At 42.4% G+C, this 19739-nt stretch overlaps 1 protein-coding gene across 1 annotated transcript; it reads left to right on the forward strand.

Moving 5' to 3' along the window:
* The first annotated feature begins 13328 nt into the window (after nt 1-13328).
* Nucleotides 13329-18696, forward strand: LOC127782982 (ATP-dependent zinc metalloprotease FTSH 4, mitochondrial). The gene is made up of 7 exons (XM_052310281.1): nt 13329-13450; nt 14278-14365; nt 14696-14956; nt 15713-15949; nt 16039-16163; nt 16881-17357; nt 17443-18696. The coding sequence occupies exons 1-7, from the start codon at nt 13424-13426 to the stop codon at nt 18355-18357; spliced, it is 2130 nt and encodes a 709-aa protein (XP_052166241.1). The 5' UTR covers nt 13329-13423; the 3' UTR covers nt 18358-18696.
* The last annotated feature ends 1043 nt before the right edge of the window (nt 18697-19739 follow it).

The raw sequence follows: 19739 nt of genomic DNA on the forward strand, positions 1-19739 counted from the left end.
ACATATACTCATCCATTAATCCCGCAGCAAAGCGCGGGATATCACGTAGTATATAAGATGGCTCTGTCAGTCTCAAGATATAAGATGTAGCGTTGGCTGAGACAGCATGGGGGCGGGAGGGGTCTTTAGACCCCCTACCCCCTAATAGACCATTAGAGCCCCCATAATACTCTCTAAAATTCTAATACGTATATTTATACTTTGTATTAGACATATAGCCAATTTACTTGAGACATGTTTCACCTTTTATTGGTCACTTTAGTTTAGCCCCACTATAATTTTATCCTGGCTCCGCCACTGAGATGTAGAGAGTCAATCGTTGGTAGGAGTGTAACTTTTAACCAATAATCACTACTATTATAAAAATTGAAAATGTTATTGTTGAAAATTTGGTACGTCATCCGTGTTTAAAACGGTTTTAGGTTTTAATTGAAAAATCGGTTTAATTGAATATGTTTCCGTATAAGAACTTTCGTTTTATTCGTAATTTTGGTTTTTTGCGCCCCTTGCCGTACGTGCTATCCGAATCGGTTTTAATTAAATATGTTTCTGTATCAGTATTTTGGTTGCATCCGTATTTTGGTTTTTTGCGCCCCTAGCCACATGCCTTATCCGAAGGGGGGAATCTAATGGGCGGGTTGATCGCTTACCCGCCCCATCCCCCTATACTCCTATCTATTCTTTCCTTTCATCATAAAATTCAAAAAGAAAACACAAAGTTAGTAAAAATAATTAGAAAAAAAAATCTAATACTCTCATTCATTTGAATAGACTTTATACCGTAAACTTTGCATGCATAAACATAGAAATATTTTACATATAAAATATTTGAATTCAAATTTAAATTTGAATCGGGTATATAAACTTTTGATTTATAAGCATTCACTTTACAAACTTTAGGTGGATAAACTTTGGATGTGTAAACTTTAGGTGTATAAACTTACTAAAAGAGGAAAATATAAAAATATTTGAATTCGAATTTGAATTTGAATTTGAATTGGGTATATAAACTTTTGACTTATAAATATTCGCTTTACAAATTTTAGATGTGTAAATTTTAGTCTTTTAAGTGTATAAACTTATTAAAAGAGAAAAAGAAGAAAAAAAACGATCGCTGGCAGCGAGCGATCGCCCCTTAGCCTTCTCGTATCCGAAGGGCAGATGAACGAGAGAGTTGGGGAACTCGGCACAAGGCACTTTGCTTGCGGCAAAAGAAGCTTCTTCACTTTATCCCAACCGATCATTGATTGGCGGCTATTTCGACTCCATCGGCTAGCGACTATTTGTCTATTTCTATGCCATCATCTGATGCTTGCAAGTGTACATGATGTGCAGAACGCAAGGAGATGTACTCATGTAGAGTACATATCTAATGACGTCTATTGCCTGATCCTATTAGTCATTAATGGATTTGTTTAAGCACATCTCAGGCGGCAGAATGTACAGCTAGCACAACCGAACAAAACGCTTTCTCTGTGAATCCTATCATCATCCACTGACTATGAAGTTTTGTTATCCTATCTTACTGTAAAATAACTCACTGGCTTCTAAAACTTAACATACAAAGATACCACATCATCATCCACTAACAAGTTGACACATCATCATCCACTAACAATCAATACATTTAATATCATGCAAACATGCTATATTATCCTACCTTACTATAAAGTTATAACCTACTAACTCCTAAAGCTTAACATGCAAAGATACCACATCATCATCCACTAACAAGTTGACACATCATCAACCACTAACAATCAATACATTTAATATCATGCAAACATACTATATAATGTATTACATTTTAGAGCTTTTAAAATGAAAGCATGTTAAATCATTAATCCCACATAATCCACATAATATTTTTTTTTTAGAATTACACAGCACAACGTTCACACTCACAACGCACGTACACTATCTTCATTATTTTTTTATAATATCTTATATACTTATGTAGTTCATCCTCACTTGGTTAATGCTAGGTATTTCTTTGAACCTTAATGTTCTATCTAATCTATTTGAGGAATAATCGTTTTTTGATCTTTATGTATATATTCTGTAAAACACTATTATAAAAATCGAAGATGTTTTCGCTGGTATTTTGGTACGTCGTCGGTATTTGAGTCGATTTTTAAATTCTTTCGCTTTTGAAAATACATAAGAAGTCCTAGAAGAAAACCTTTTAAAAAAAACTCGCATGCTCACTTGGGATGAGAGTCAGACTCCTAATTGCTTTTGAATTTTTGCTAAGCCATAAGAAAACAATATATAGGATGTGACCAACATCCCAACAAGAGATCTGAATTGGATATCAATAGTATCTCAAAATAAAATTCCTATATACTTTTTAGACAAAAAAAATATAACAATAATACGATTAAAATAGCCTTCACCCATTGCAACGCACGGGGATGTTTCCTAGTTAAATAAAAATACAAGAAATTAATGTGGCTCTCTTAATTAAATTCTTGGAGCGTGATAATTATACGAAAGCTACGATTTTTAAAAGATACTCCCTCCGTTTCAGGTTATAAGATATCTTGACTTTGGTAAAAGTTAAACAGCTTCAAGTTTAACCAAATTTATAGAAAAAGATAGTAATATTTTTTATCCAAAATAAATTTATTATAAAAAATATTTAATTATTAATTTAATAAAACTAATTTGGTAATGTAAATATTAATATATTTATCTATAAACTTAGTCAAACTTAAAGCAAAGCAGTTTGACTTCAACTAAAGTCATAACATCTTATAACCTGAAACGGAGGGAGTATTACACTATGGTTTGTCAGACTGGCATGAGAAAATCTTTATCTTAATAATTAAAAGATTCGTAACTTTCCTTTCGTCCCCTGATTTTCGTCCGTATTGCGCTAAATTCTCGTCCATACGATTTTGCATCCGATTTTCTTTTTAGCATCCATCCACACCTTTTTGGGGCGCCAAAGTCACTGGCGCCGTCGTCCAACGGGATCTGGCGCCGACCTCTTGTCGACATGGAGGGGCGGTGCTGAGGTGGCAGGGGAGCGCGCCAGCCACATTGGCGCCGCCCTCTCCAACATTTTTTTCTCTCTTATTCTCTCTAGTGTAGAAGAGAGAGATGTGCAACATTTTTATTTTTTTCACACTTAGGAGCAAATAAGAACCAACCCTGGAAAAAATAAACTCAAATGGATGAAATATGTGACTTGTAGATTTTTCCAAAGCTCTACCAAAAATAGGCGTCATTCGGGTGTCATTTCTTAAAATAGGCGTAACTTTCTCATACGGACTCGGAATCAGACAAATAATATATCTAAAACATCTTCAAAAAAAGTTATGGTCCTCATCGGTAACCCTACAGCTTTGGCTGATCAGCCAAAGTTAGCCTTTTCAGTTCAGCATAATCAGCCGTAAAAGGGTGTCCTGAAAGATTGGATCCACTACCAATCGCTGGTGCTTATTCAGCCCAATAAGCTAACCGATGGGCTTGTGCAGAATATCAGCGTCAGCAACAGCAAACCTATGAGGTCCTATATCCGAAGGAGATAATTTTGATTAGTTATTTTCAAATGGTGGGCATTATTCCTAGTAAGTTGTAAAAAGGGTTTATTTTTAAAATTATTTAAATTGAAAAATCGCGCCGCCATGGACAGCGCAACGCACGCGGACGATCTCTAGCGGGGGACACCTCCCCGACAACCCGGAGTACCCCCGTTCCCCGGCCTAACAACTTGTTGGGCTGGACTGGGCTGGGCTGGGCATCCTGGGCCGTCTGAATTATCCTCGTAACTTATTTTTTCCCTTTCTCGAGAGAAGAGAAAGCCTAGAACCTTTCTCATCTCCCCCACCCCTCACCTCGCCGTCGCTGCTGGCGAAATTTTTGCCTCCGCTCGCCATCGCCTCCGAACCTCCGCCAAAATTTTCGCCGCAGTCACCGCAGCTCTACCAAAAATAGGCACCATTCGGGTGTCATTTATTAAAATAGGCGTAACTTTCTCATACGGACTCAGAATCAGACAAATAATATATCTACGGACATCTATATATAGAAAAAGTTACATCCGAAGGAGATAATTTTGTTTAGTTATTTTCAAATGGTGGGCATTACTGCTAGTAATTTCTAAAAAGGATTTATTTTTAAAATTATTTAAATTCAAAAATCGCACCGCCATGGACAGTGCAATGAGCGCGGAAGATCCCCGGTGGGGGACACCTCCCCAACAACCCGGAGTACCCCTGTCCCCCGGCCTAACAACTTGTTGGGCTCTACTAGGCTGGGCTAGGCTTCCTTGGCCATCCGAATTATAATCAAAATTTTCCTTTCTCGAGAGAAGAGGAAAAGACTAGAACCCTTCTCGTCTCCCCCTCTGCTCGCCTTGCTGTTGCCGCCGGCGAAATTTTCGCCTCCGCTCGCCATCGCCTCCGAACCTCCCCAAAATTTTTGCCACCATCACCACAGCTCTACCGAAAATAGGCGTCATTCAGGTGTCATTTCTTAAAATAGGCGTAACTTTCTCATACGGACTCGAAATCAGACAAATAATATATTCACGGACATCTACAGAAAAAGTTATATCCGAAGGAGATAATTTTGTTTAGTTATTTTCAAATAGTGGGCATTATTTCTAGTAAGTTCTAAAAAGGGTTTATTTTTTAAATTATTTAAATCGAAAAATTGTGCCGCCAAGGACAGTGCAACGCGCGCGGACGATCCCCAGCGGGGGACACCTCCCCGACAACCCGGCCTAACAACTTGTTGGGTTGGACTGAGCTGGGCTGGTCTTTCTAGGCCATCCGAATTATCCACAAAACTTTTTTTTCCCTTTCTTGAGACAAAGAGAAAAAGCCTAGAACCCTTCTCGTCTCCCCCACACCTCGCCTTGCCGTTGCCTCCGAACCTCCTGCGCCGACCGTTCGTTCCGCACAGATACTCCTCCCACCCACCCACCCCTAGGTGCTTGGTTGGTTGGGAGTCGGGGATCTCGTGGAAGCAGCTGCGGCACGGCGGCGGCGTGGTGGATTAGGGCTTCCTACCCAATGGCGTGGCGGCGTGTTCTTTCGCAGGTGCGTTCGGCTTGTCTCTTTCCATCGCGTGGTCCTCCTCTCGCTCGCGCGCATGGGCGTGCGGGGGTGGTGCGTAGTTTAATTGGGGGACTCGATCGATCTTAGCGATGTGATGGGGTTTTAGGTGGTGTGTTTTGATGGTTGCGGTCATGATGATGATAAACTTGGGAGTAATAACCTTAGCAAATTGCGCTTCATGAGGGTGCCTATAAATGTACTAGAAACGCTATATGCTCTCCCCGATTAGTTTGATGTTCTTTGATCCAACCAGTGGTGATCCTGTTTATGTTTGATTCTTGAGGCTTTAGACTAATCAATTTGAAGCAGAAAGGCCTCTTCATTTCATTTCACGGTCCTCTATCTTCTCTGTTGAATATCTGAGGATGGACATGGTGGCAACCTAAGTGAGAATCTGTAGGAGATCGCGAAATTTAAGTCCGGGAGCCCATATGTGGTGTGTTAGCTTGTAGTTGTAGGCATTCGTTTTATCTGGATTTTTACAATTTGATCCTTTTAAAAAACATATTTCGCAAATAGACCCCTAAAAAAACTTATCCTAAAAATGGTCCTTTTATGGGGCACCAGAGTCGCTGGCGCCGTCGTGCAACAGGACGGCGCTAGACTCTGGTGCCGTCCTCCTGCCGACATGGCGGGGCGGTGCTGAGGTGGCAGGGGGAGTGCGCCAGCCACATTGGCGCCCCCCTCCCCACCATTTTTTCCTCTCTTCTCATCTCTAGTGTAGAGGAGATAGATGTGCAACATTTTTATTTTCATTTTATTTTTTTCACACTTAGGAGCACATAAGAACCAACCATGGAAAAAATAAACTCAAATGGACGAAATATGTGACTTTTAGATTTTTTTTCCAAAGCTCTACCGAAAATAGGCGTCATTCGGGTGTCCTTTTTTAAAATAGACGTAACTTTCTCATACAGACTTGAAATCAGGCAAATAATATATCCATGAACATCTAAAAAAAAGTTTCATCCAAAGGAGTTAATTTTTTTAGTACTTTTCAAATGGTGGGCATTATTGCTAGTAAGTTCTAAAAAGGATTTATTTTTTAAATTATTTAAATTGGAAAATCGTGTCGCCATGGACAGTGCAACGCGTGCGGACAATCCCCGGCGGGGGACACCTCCCCGACAACCCAGAGTACCCCCGTTCCCGGCCTAACAACTTGTTGGGCTGGGCTGGGCTGGGCTGGGCTTCCTGGGTCGTCCAAATTATCCTCAAAACTTATTTTTTCTCATTCTCGGGAGAAGACATAAAGCCTAGAACCCATCTCGTCTCCCCCTCCCCTCGCCTCCGAACCTCCCCCGCTGACCGTTCACTCCACACAGATACTCCTCCCACCCACCCACCCCAGGTGCTTGGTTGGCTGGGAGTCGGGGATCACGTGGAAGCGGCTGTGGCGCGGCGGAGGCGTGGGGGATTAGGGCTTCCTGCCCAATAGCGTGGCAGCACGTTCTTTCGCAGGTGCGTTCGGCTTGTCTCTTTCCTCTGCGCGCACCTCCTCTCGCCCGCGTGCGCGTGCGCCTGCGGGGGCGGTGCGTAGTTTAATTGGGGGACTCGATCGATCTTAGCGATGCGGCGGGGTTTTAGGTGGTGTGTTTTGATGGTTGCGGTCGTGATGATGATAAACTTGGGAGTAGTGACCTTAGCAAATTGCGCTTCACGAGGGTGCCTATAAATGTATTGGAAACGCTGCATGCTCTGCCCTATTAGTTTGATGTTCTTTGATCCAACCAGCGGTGATCCTGTTTATGTTTGATTCTTGAGGCTTTAGACTAATCGATTCGAAGTAGAAAGGCCTCGGTCCTCTATCTTCTCTGTTGAATATCTAAGGAATAACATGGTGTCAACCTAAGTGAGAATCTGTAGGAGATCGCAAAATTTAAGTCCGAGAGCCCATATGTGGTGTGTTAGTGTTGGCGGCTGTTAAATGCTGAATATATACCACCAACATCTGCATAAAGTCCAGATAATAAAACATCCAACATAGTGATAGGTGTTAAATATCATATATTCCATAAGTGTTGGTGTATATTTATATGCAGGTGATAAATCCAGAAGATGGGAGGAAAACTAGACTAAAGTGAAGAAATGGTATATCCATACAAGAGGTGGGCTTTAGACTTTATCAAAATATCAGAAGATCAGCCCAAAACTCGCAGAAATGGGTAAGGCAGAACATGAGAAGTCCACGGGCTGAAACTGAGGGCCAGGCCAGCCCAGGTTCGGCCGAACACCCGGTTCAGCCAAACCCTGATCAACGCCATTGATCCTGGGGTTTGGTAGGGATGGTCCAGATGCACTCCTGTTGGCGGTTGCGGGCACTTTGGACAATTCTCTTTCCAATAACCGTCATACACATGTCCTATAAATAGACTTCACTTTCTTCACTTTTTCACACACTTTCAAGCTTGAGCTGAATTATAAGAGGCTCTATTGTATTTTTTGTATACTAGAATTAGGAAGAGAGTAGAGTAGAAGAAGTCGGAGGAATTCCGGAGCTGTAGGTAATCTTCTCCTTTTTTTTATTCTGTTTATTACTCTGATATTAATAGAATTATCTTCTTGAGTAATTTAGATTTATCTTGTTAGAACTATTTCTTGGTTAGTTCCTAATCAGCATATGGGATTATTGACCACTATAATCAACTAAAATATAGTGATTGCTTTAGTGAGTTATAAACACTAAATTAGATATTAATTGCTTAGACGTGGTGTTTAGGTAATTATTATCCAGTAATTGTTGCGTATCCCACAGTCCCACAGTACGTTTGAGGTGGGTGTAGAGGTGGTGACAGCCCTTAAGAGCACTTAAGTCCTCCGTGTCCAAGTACGGAGTAGAGCGACATCTGGGAACAGCGGGTTGCCAATGCCTGAAGTATTGCGTTACGATTAAAATTAAGCTTTTCCTAGACATTATTTCTCAATAGGAAATCCTCTCTACCATTTGCTTGGTGTCCTTGGATGAGCTGGAGAAAGAGTTAATCACACACGTTCCCTTGGATTCGACACCCTTGGAATACTCTGTAGGGGAAGTGCTACATCGGTATATCCGTGCGCTTGTAGATTATATATGTGATCGTAAGAAATACCAACAGTTAGCTTGTAGTTGTAGGCATGCATTTTGACCGGATTTTTTACAATTTGATCCTTTTGAAAAACTTATTTTACCAATAGACCTCTGAAAAAATTTATCCTAAAAATGGTACTTTTTGGGGCACCAGAGTCACAGGCCCATTGTCCAACGGGACGGCGCCAGAGGCGCCGTCCTCCTGCCAACGAGGCGGGCCGGTTCTGAGGTGGCAAGGGGAGAGCGCCAGCCACATTGGCGCCCCCCCCGGCCATTTTTTTCTCTTCTCCTCTCTAGTGTAGAGGAGAGAGATGTGCAACATTTTTTTTATTTTCTTCACACTTAGGAGCATGTAGGAACCAACCATGCAAAAAATAAACTCAAATGGACGGATTTTTCCAAAGCCCTACCGAAAATAGGCGTCATTCAGGTGTCATTTCTTAAAATAGGCGTAACTTTCTCACACGGACTCGAAATCAGGCAAATAGTATATCCACGGACATCTACAGAAAAAAATATATCCGAAGGAGAAAATTTTGTTTAGTTATTTTCAAATGGTGGGTATTATTGCTAGTAAGTTCTAAAAAGGGTTTAATTTTAAAATTATTTAAATTGAAAAACCGCGCCGCCATGGACAGATCAACGCGCGCGGACGATCCCCGGTGGGGGACACCTCCCCAACAACCCGGAGTACCCCTGTCCCCCAGCCTAACAACTTGTTGGGCTGGACTGGGCTTGGCTGGGCTTCCTAGGCCGTCCGAATTATAATCAAAACTTATTTTTTTTCCTTTCTCGAGAGAAGAGAAAAAGACTACAACCCTTCTCGTCTCCCCCTCCCCTCGCCTCGCCATTGCCGCCGGCGAAATTTTCGCCTCCGCTTGCCATCGCCTCCGAACCTCCCCAAAATTTTTGCCGCCGTCACCACAGCTCTACTGAAAATAGGCGTCATTCGGGTGTCATTTCTTAAAATAGGCGTAACTTTCTCATACAGACTCGAAATCAGGCAAATAATATATTCACGGACATATATAGAAAAAGTTACATCCGAAGGAGATAATTTTGTTTAGTTATTTTCAAATGGTGGGCATTACTGCTAGTAATTTCTAAAAAGGATTTATTTTTAAAATTATTTAAATTCAAAAATCGCGCCGCCATGGACAGTGCAACGAGCACGGACGATCCCTGGTGGGGGACACCTCTCCAACAACCAGGAGTACCCTTGTTCCCTGGCCTAACAACTTGTTGGGCTGGACTGGGCTGGGCTGGGCTTCCTGCGCCGTCCGAATTATAATCAAACTTATTTTTTTCCTTTCTCGAGAGAAGAGAAAAAGACTAGAACCCTTCTCGACTCCCCCTCCCCTCGCCTCGCCGTCGCCGCCGGCGAAATTTTTGCCTCCGCTCGCCGTCGCCTCCGAACCTCCCCCAAAATTTTTGCCACCGTCACCAAAGCTCTACCAAAAATAGGCGTCATTCGGGTATCATTTCTTAAAATAGGCGTAACTTTCTCATACAGACTTGAAATCAGGCAAATAATATATTCACAGACATCTACAGAAAAAGTTACATTTGAAGGAGATAATTTTGTTGAGTTATTTCCAAATGGTGGGCATTATTGCTACTAAGTTCTAAAAAGGATTTATTTTTTAAATTATTTAAATTGAAAAATCGTGCCGCCATGAACAGGGCAACGCGCGCGGACGGTCCCCGGTGGGGGACACCTCCCCGACAACCTGGAGTACCCCCATTCCCCAGCCTAACAACTTGTTGGGCTGGACTGGGTTGGGTTGGGCTGGGCTGGGCTGGTCTTCCTGGGCCGTCTGAATTATCCACAAAACTTTTTTTTCCCTTTCTTCGGACAAAGAGAAAAAGCCTAGAACCCTTCTCGTCTCCCCCTACCCTCGCCTCGCCGTCGCCGCCGGCGAAATATTTTCCTCCGCTCGCCGTCGCCTCCGAACCTCCTGCACCGACCCTTCGTTCCGCATAGATACTCCTCCCACCCACCCACCCCTAGGTGCTTGGTTGGTTGGGAGTCGGGATCTCGTGGAAGCAGATGCGGTGCGGCGGCGGCGCGGGGGATTAGGGCTTTCTGCCCAATGGCATGGCGGCGCGTTCTTTAGCATGTACGTTCGGCTTGTCTCTTTCCTCCGCGCGCTCCTCCTCTCGCTCGCGCGTGCATGCGGTCGTGATGATGATAAACTTGGGAGTAGTGACCGTAGCAAATTGCGCTTCACGAGGGTGCCTATAAATGTATTGGAAACGCTGCATGCTATGCCCGATTAGTTTGATGTTCTTTGATCCAACCAACGGTGATCCTATTTATGTTTGATTCTTGAGGCTTTAGACTAATCGATTTGAAGCAGAAATGCCTCTTTGTTTCATTTCACGGTCCTCTATCTCCAACGGGATGGCACCAGGCTCTCTGGTACCGTCCTCCTGCCGACGTGGCGGGGCCGTGCTGAGGTGGCAGGGGAGCACGCCAGCCACATTGGCGTCCCCCTTCCTCGCCATTTTTTTCCTGTCTTCTCCTCTCTAGTGTAGAGGAGAGAGATGTGCAACATTTTTATTTTTATTTTATTTTTTTCCACTTAGAAGCATATAAGAACCAACCATGGAAAAAGTAAACTCAAATGGACGAAATATGTGACTTGTAGATTTTTCCAAAGCTCTACCGAAAATAGGCGTCATTCGGGTGTCATTTTTAAAATAGGCGTAACTTTCTCATACGGACTCGAAATCAGGCAAATAATATATCCACGGATATCTACAGAAAAAGTTACATCCGAAGGAGATAATTTTTTTTTAGTAATTTTCAAATGGTGGGCATTATTGCTAGTAAGTTCTAAAAAGGGTTTATTTTTAAAATTATTTAAATTGAAAAATCGCGCCGCCATGGAAAGTGCAATGCGCGCGGATGATCCGCGGCGGGGGACACCTCCCCGACAACCTGGAGTACCCCCGTTCCCCGGCCTAACAACTCGTTGGGCTGGGCTGGGCTTCCTGGGCTGTCCGAATTATCCACAAAACTTATTTTTTCCCTTTCTCGGGGGAAGACAAAAAGCCTAGAGCCCTTCTCGTCTCCCCCTCCCCTCGCCTCGCTGTCACCGCCGGTGAAATTTTCGCCTCCGCTCACCGTCGCCTCCGAACCTCCCGCGCCAACCGTTCGCGGCCTAACAACTTGTTGGGCTGGGCTAGGCTGGGCTGGGCTTCCTGGGTCGTCCGAATTATCCTCAAAACTTATTTTTTCCCTCTCTCGGGAGAAGACAAAAAGCCTAGAACCCATCTCGTCTCCCCCTCCCCTCGCCTCCGAACCTCCCCCGCTGACCGTTCGCTCCACACAGATACTCCTCCCACCCACCCACCCTAGGTGCTTGGTTGGTTGGGAGTCGGGGATCACGTGGAAGCGGCTGCGACGCGACAGCGGTGTGGGGGATTTTGGCTTCCTGCCCAATTGCGTTGTGGCGCGTTCTTTGGCAGGTGCATTCGGCTTGTCTTTCCTCCGCGCGCTCCTCCTCTTGCTTGCATGCGCGTGCGCGTGCGGGGGCGGTGCGTAGTTTAATTGGTGGACGCGATCAATCTTAGCGATGTGGTGGGGTTTTAGGTGGTGTGTTTTGATGGTTGCGGTCGTGATGATGATAAACTTGGGAGTAGTGACCTTAGCAAATTGCGCTTCACGAGGGTGCCTATAAATGTATTGGAAACGCTGCATGCTCTGCCCGATTAGTTTGATGTTCTTTGATCCAACCAGCGGTGATCCTATTTATGTTTGATTCTTGAGGCTTTAGACTAATCGATTTGAAGCAGAAATGACTCTTCGTTTCATTTCACGGTCCTCTATCTCCAACGGGACGGCACCAGGTTCTCTGGCGTCATCCTCCTGCTGACGTGGTGGGCGGTGCTGAGGTGGCGGGGGGAGCGCGCCAGCCACATTGTCGTCCCCCTTCCTCGCCGTTTTTTCCTGCCTTCTCCTCTCTAGTGTATAGGAGAGAGATGTGCAACATTTTTATTTTTATTTTATTTGTGACTTGTAGGTTTTTCTAAAGCTCTACCGAAAATAGGCGTCATCCGGGTGTCATTTTTTAAAATAGGCGTAACTTTCTCATACGGACTTGGAATCAGGCAAATAATATATCCACGGACATCTACAGAAAAAGTTACATCCGATTCTTCCTAGCCTTGCCGGGTTTGGATAAATTATAACCTCCAAATTCCACTTACAAGATTGTGTTTTCGAGGTGAGGAGCTTTTCGGTAGAGCTTTGAAAAATTCTACATGTCATATATTTCATCCATTTGAGTTAAACTTTTCTATGGTTAGTTCTTGTGGGTTCATAAGTGTGAAAAAATATCAGAAAAATAAAAATAAAATAAACAAGTTGCACATCTCTCTCATCTACACTAGATAGGAGAGGAGTGGATAAATTCTACAAGTCACATATTTCGTCCATTCAAGTTTATTTTTTCTATGGTTGGTTCTTGTATGCTCCTAAGCGTGCAAAAAAATATCAAAAAAATAAAAAAAATAGGGGAGGGGGGGCGCTAGCCACATTGGCGCGCTCCCCCTGCCACCTCAGCGCTGACCCGCTACGGTGGCAGGAGGACGGCGCCAGCCTCTCTGGCGCCGTCCCGTTGGACGACGGTGCCAACGACTCTGGTGCTCAAAAAGAACCATTTTTGGATAAGTTTTTTAGGGATCTATTTTCGAATAAGTTTTTTAAAAGGACTAAATTGTGAAAAATCCATGGATAACCCGCAGGTTATGTTTAACTTGAATAACTGGCATGTAGTCTTCCATGTACTAAATATATGCCTAGATAAATTGGTGCATTCCTCCTTTTTCTTTCCCAGCGTTAATAAAAGCTATCAAAATTGGCATAATTTTATTATAATTTATTGTAATGTTTTTCTGTATGCAGCACCACCGCTTTCAACTCGGGATAGAAACCAATATAAACCTGAAAGATGTCTTCCCTAGTAAGGAAACCTGAGACCCGATGAAAACAGACATGGGCTCCGACAGAGCCCAAACTTTAGCATTTTTTCCTATTTTGATCTTAAGTGGTAAAGTGGCAAATAAAATTAAAGAATCCATCTCACTCTAATGACAAATTTATAAGTCCAAACCTAAAAGAAATATTTGGCTAATTGACAAACGTAAAATTGGCAAATAGTTAAATCCCCCTCCCCCCTCCCCCTCCCCCTCCCCCGCCGCCGCCCTCACACAGGGTTCTTAGTTTTCCTTGTGGGTTTGGGATCTCATCGCGGCGGCGGCGGCGGCGGGATTCCGGCCGATGGCGTGGAGGCGCGTCCTTTCGCAGGTGCGTTTTTCTTCCGGCCTTTCTCCCTCCTTTTGTCCGCTGCGCGTCTCTCCTCGCCTCGTGGGTTGTGGTCGGGGAGGAGGACTCGATCTTGCGCGGTGGGCGCGGGGAGGCGGGGGAGTTGGTGTCGTCTCCTGTTAAGAGTAGTAATCTTGGGAGATGTTCGCGTGGGTGCCCGTATTGGATGGAAGGGTTAGATGCTCCGCGCCGCGATTAAGCTGGCTGTTTCTTCACCTGGATTAGCGTGATCCTGTTCGTGCTGGATGCTTTGTGGTTTTAGACTAAACCGTTAAAAACAGCAACGCAACCTTGTTTTCATGGTTTGGCGTTCTTTCGCGTAGTCTAATTGGGGGACTCGATCGATCTTAGCGATGGGCTGGGTTTTAGGTGGTGTGTTTTGATGGTTGCGGTCGTGATGATGATAAACTTGGGAGTAGTGACCTCGGCAAACTGAGCCTTCACGCGGGTGCCTATAAATGTATTGGAACGCTGCATGCTCTGCCCGATTAGTTTGATGTTCTTTGATCCAACCAGTGGTGATCCTGTTTATGTTTGATTCTTGAGGCTTTAGACTAATCGATTTGAAGCAGAAAAGACCTCTTCGTTTCATTTCACGGTCCTCTATCTCGGTGTGTTAGCTTGTTGTTGTAGGCATGCGTTTTGTGGAAAAAGCTAATTTGAGCATATCGGTGCTGCAATGATTTGCTTTATTGCACTGTATTTTCTGTTTCTCTTCTAGTTTTTATATGCATTACATTAAATGAGTATCCGTGCTGCAATGATTTGGTTTATGACGCAAGGTTGCTTCTTTTCTTTTTTCATAAAAGCTTGCGAGGAGTCGACCAGCATCCACAATCTACAATGAACTGATAACCTCCAGACCTTCGTGGCTGCTTAGAGGTGACGTCAACGGTGGTATGTAGTCTTTGTATAAAGCTCAACCATTCTAGTCATGCAGTAACACTATCCTGCAACAGCAACCTTCTAAAATTATGGTACATAAGAGGTTATGTCTAACTTGAATAACTGGCATGTAGTCTTCCATGTAAATATATGCCTTGATAAATTGGTGCATTCCTCCTTTTTCTTTCCCCTTTCCTGTGCTTTAAGAAAAGCTATCGGAATTGGCATAATTTTGTTATAATTTATTATAATGTTTTTCTGTACGCAGCACCACCACTTCCATTTATGCTTGTTGTGGAATAATTTCTTTGCACTTCCTTTATTGAGTTGTGCTTAATGCAGGTGGCACACTTAAAAACTTAAATGAGAGGTATCAGTCAAGCTTTGTTGGTAGCTTAGCACGCAGGGTGCAAAACCTCGACGTTCCAAGTGAAGCCTCTCTGCTGAAAGAAATATATAAAAGTGACCCAGAACGTGTCATACAAATATTTGAAAGCCAGCCATGGTTGCACTCCAATCGTTTAGCACTTTCAGAGTATGTTAAAGCTCTTGTCAAGGTTGATAGGCTGGATGATAGCACCTTGCTTAAAACACTACGGAGAGGTACCGATATCCACAAACACCTTATCTATTTCACAGCTATGAAGCATTACATCTGCTGCTTTTGTTGGGCTATATTAGTTTTCCTTAATTAAACAGTGAAGGGTTTAATCAGTTTGGAAAGCACTTGTATTTAATGGTGCTAACTAACAAATTCCTTGTGGATGTGACTTATTACGAGTATAATCTTTCAGTTTGTCATTAAGTAGTACAAGGGAATTACAGGATATTATAACAGTAAACAATTCTCTATATGATAGCATATAGATGTTGCCTCGAAACCTTCATCTCGTGTAGTGTGATTTGTATATCTCCATGGCCCATGGAAAGAAATTACAACATATATAGCATATAACAAATTCATAGATGTTCGTCCTGACGTACCATATAGATTTTGCCTTGAAGAAACTATCAGACTCTACTTTAGTTCCTATTACTTTAACTTGTAGTTCTTCATGGCCTGTAACCTTGTAGTATCTTAATTTTTGGTCATTGGCTTTTACAATAGTGGCATAAATCATAATCTTGCGCTACATGTTCTGTACTTACAATGGCAATCCTATTTTTCTCTTTGGTATTTGATTTTGTCTTCTCGAGTTTGGGTTCAGAGAAACCTATTTGTTGTACATGTTGAGAGTATCTTGTATGCCATTGACTAAACTACTTTTACTTTGAAGCCTGTGTATGTTTCCTTCAGTTATTAATGGTGACTATTTGATTAAACTGGCATAAAGCTTCATTGATGTGTTATCCGTACAGGTATGGCTGTTTCAGGAGGAGAGGGAGAAAGAGTTGGTAGCTCTTCTGCATTAAAGAGTGCTGGACAAGCGACAAAAGATGGAATTCTTGGCACTGCAAATGCACCCATTCACATGGTGACATCAGAAACAGGCCATTTTAAGGATCAGATTTGGCGTACCTTTCGAAGCCTTGCACTAACTTTCCTTGTAATTTCGGGCATTGGGGCTCTTATAGAGGATAGAGGAATAAGCAAAGGTTTGGTTTTCTGAAATATCTGAATGACTAATTTTCTAGACCTTTACTGGACTTCTTTGCTGTGATTCTGATCGATGAAATTTGTGTAGGTCTTGGTCTAAGTCAAGAAGTTCAACCAATCATGGATTCTAAAACAAAATTCAGTGATGTAAAGGGTGTTGATGAAGCCAAAGCTGAACTTGAGGAAATAGTTCACTATCTTCGAGATCCCAAGGTAATTGTTTCTGGACACCTGTTGTGAAAGATGGTAAAATTTGTCTGGCTGCTTGGATACAGAGTTATGTCAATTTATATGATGTGTCTTAAAGGGTATATTTCCTCACTTGACAATGGTTTTAACAGTTACTTATTTTTAGTAATAAACATTAATATGAGGTAATTTCACAAAAACCACATGCTTATAGTCCAAGTTGCAGAAACCTCTGTAGGTTTAACACTTGGCACTTAATCACTATAAGTTTCATAAAACTGCAGTCTTAACAAATTTAGCTATTTTTGCACGTGTGGTCCATCTGCAAGCTGGCCTGGATTATTCTTTTCCATGCTATGATGTAAACTGTTCTGCAGGAGATTCATCTGAAATGTTGTTTTTCTGAATCTTGAGGTGTTGATTTTGTTGATAGTATCAATGTCCTGGTCCATTCAAAACTTTTGCTTGATTTTGTTGATAGTATCCAGCTTGTTTATCCTATTATCTGGGTCCTATAACTTTGACTTGGCACTATCAAGTGCATGGCTTTTTCAATTGCTTTCTTAAATCAATGTTTTGTGATTTAGACCATATCTGTGGAGATAATATCGTGTTATGTCAGTCTCTCACAGATATGTTGTGCACTTTAATGCATATATGATCTATCATTTCATAACTGTTTTTGTCATATACTTGTGCTATATGGTGATCAGAAGTCACAAGCTGCCTCCTTCTTTTCAGCGTTTTACTCATCTTGGTGGAAAACTGCCAAAAGGTGTCTTGCTGGTTGGCCCTCCTGGCACTGGGAAGACCATGTTAGCGAGGGCTGTTGCTGGGGAAGCTGGTGTCCCTTTCTTCTCATGCAGCGGTAGTGAGTTTGAGGAGATGTTTGTAGGTGTAGGAGCTAGAAGAGTCAGGGACCTTTTTGCTGCAGCTAAAAAACGTTCTCCCTGTATCATATTCATGGATGAAATTGATGCAATCGGTGGGAGCAGAAATCCAAAGGATCAACAGTACATGAGGATGACCTTGAACCAGTTGCTTGTCGAACTGGATGGCTTTAAGCAGAATGAGGGAATAATTGTCATTGCTGCGACCAACTTTCCTCAGTCCCTAGATAAAGCACTAGTGAGACCTGGGCGCTTTGACCGGCATATTGTTGTTCCGAATCCTGATGTTGAAGGCCGGCGGCAAATCCTAGAGTCCCATATGTTGAAGGTAATTCTTGAGAACTTTTGGTATCATGTTTGTCCAGACTAAAATGGAATGTCTTATAGTTATCCTTATACACATATGATTACAGGTCTTGAAGAGTGATGATGTGGATTTGATGATCATTGCCAGGGGAACACCTGGATTCTCAGGTGCAGACCTCGCTAACTTGGTAAATGTGGCTGCTCTTAAGGCTGCCATGGATGGGGCAAAAGCCGTTACAATGAATGACCTTGAGTATGCCAAGGACCGGATCATGATGGGCAGTGAGCGCAAGTCAGCAGTTATTTCTGATGAATCCCGGAAATTGACGGCGTACCATGAGGGAGGGCACGCCCTTGTTGCCATCCACACTGAAGGTGCTCGCCCTGTCCACAAAGCCACCATAGTGCCCAGGGGAAGGACCCTTGGGATGGTGTCCCAACTCCCAGAAAAAGATGAGACAAGCTTCTCACGGAAACAGATGCTGGCATGGCTGGATGTCTCCATGGCAGGACGGGTGGCGGAGGAGCTTATTTTTGGGGATAGCGAGGTAACATCCGGTGCATCGTCCGATTTCCAGAACGCGACCAAAATGGCAAGAGCAATGGTTACGAAATATGGCATGAGCAAGCAGCTTGGCTTTGTCTCTTACAATTATGAGGATGATGGAAAGAGCATGAGCACAGAAACAAGGCTTCTGATTGAGCAGGAGGTGAAGAGCCTGCTGGAGAATGCCTACAACAATGCAAAGACCATCCTCACAAAACACAGCAAGGAGCACCACGTTCTAGCCCAAGCACTTCTTGAGCACGAGACTCTCACCGGAGCCCAGATAAAGAAGATCTTGGCCCAGGCAAATAGCACACAGCAGCAGCAGGAGCATGCTGTTGAAGCTCCACGGAAGACGCCAGCTGCGCCGTCGTCTCCAGCTGCGTCGGCGGCTGCAGCGGCGGCGGCGACGGCGGCCGCCGCAGCAAAACAAGCTGCGGCGAAAGCCAAGGGTGTTGCTGGTATTGGATCTTGAGCGCGTGGAACATCCACCGATTGGCAGCATAGGAGTACAATCTAAGTAGCAGCTAAGGTAGGAGATTTGAGCAAAATGTGTAGTGTTCACCTGCTCTTCTGCGCAAGAAATGTCTTTTGGTTCGTTCTCACCAGGTCAGAGCTGTTTTGTTGCTGGAGACCTTCCCTTCCAGGCTCCAGCGAGGGGCCTATCTAGTGTTGATATATTGTAGTAATAATTTGATAGCTAACCGTAGTCCATGTCCTTTGTTTATTTATCTTTATTTAAGAAACTGACGACTATTAAAAATAGAGGGGACATAGGACCAATATTCAGGAAATATTATTAAGGTTCAGGCAATTATATTGGACTAGTCTAGGGTCGCACGTATAATTCGAGTTAAATTATCGGTTGATCGATTGTTCAGTACTTCAGTTGATCATGTATATGAAACACTTGCTAAAACGGGGTCCCAAATTATCAAAGCATTGGAATTTTTTTTGAAAAAAACAAGAAACAAATTTAATGTATAAACTGTAGCACAAAATAATTAACGAAACATCGTAAGACCACAAGTGCAACATTCCACAAAAAAGATGGAGAAAAGTACTACTTTAATCCTTAAGATTATTTTCCATGCGCAATATTACTATCCGTTCTCGTCACGGCCGATTACTATCCGTAGTTTTGACAATGAAGCAAAGTGTTGTTGGGAAAGAAAAAAAAAGATATGACTTAGACCACACTCTATTGTCTTAATCATAGACTCATCTTATACCTGGTTGCATACCAGTACACCAAATGATACATGTTTTTTTTTCTTGTTGTAGATTTTTCTTTTAAATTATTTATCCGATTTATAATCCACTTACACCATTGTGTTCGTTGTAATTAAATCTTTATAACAAGATCTTAGATGACTATATTTTGATAAAAGAAATATCTATGTTGTAAATTACTTTTATTATATATATAAGTTACTTTTATCATATATATAAATTACTTTTCGATTTGATTAAATTACTTATTATACAATCATAATGTTGTGAGTTGTTTATTTTATTATCTTTTTTAGTCAATTTCATAATTTGTGCTGATTAAATTTAATTTTTAGATAGACTCACGTTTTTACCTCCATAACAGATATATTTTTAATGTCATGACAAAGTTACTTCTTTTTTATCTTAAGTTACTTCTATAATATATGTGAATTACTTTTAAGCTTTACTGGAATTACTTTTATATGTCTAAGAAGTAATTTAGTGAAATCTAAAAGTAATTTAGATATACTATAAAAGTAATTTGTATTTTTTCATCAAAATATAATTATGTGAGATCTTGTTGTAAAGATTTAATTCTTACGAACACAACTGTGTAATCGGATGAGTAGTTTAAGAGAAAAT

Source organism: Oryza glaberrima, chromosome 1 (genome assembly GCF_000147395.1).
Source record: "Oryza glaberrima chromosome 1, OglaRS2, whole genome shotgun sequence".
Classification (NCBI taxonomy): Eukaryota; Viridiplantae; Streptophyta; class Magnoliopsida; order Poales; family Poaceae; genus Oryza; species Oryza glaberrima.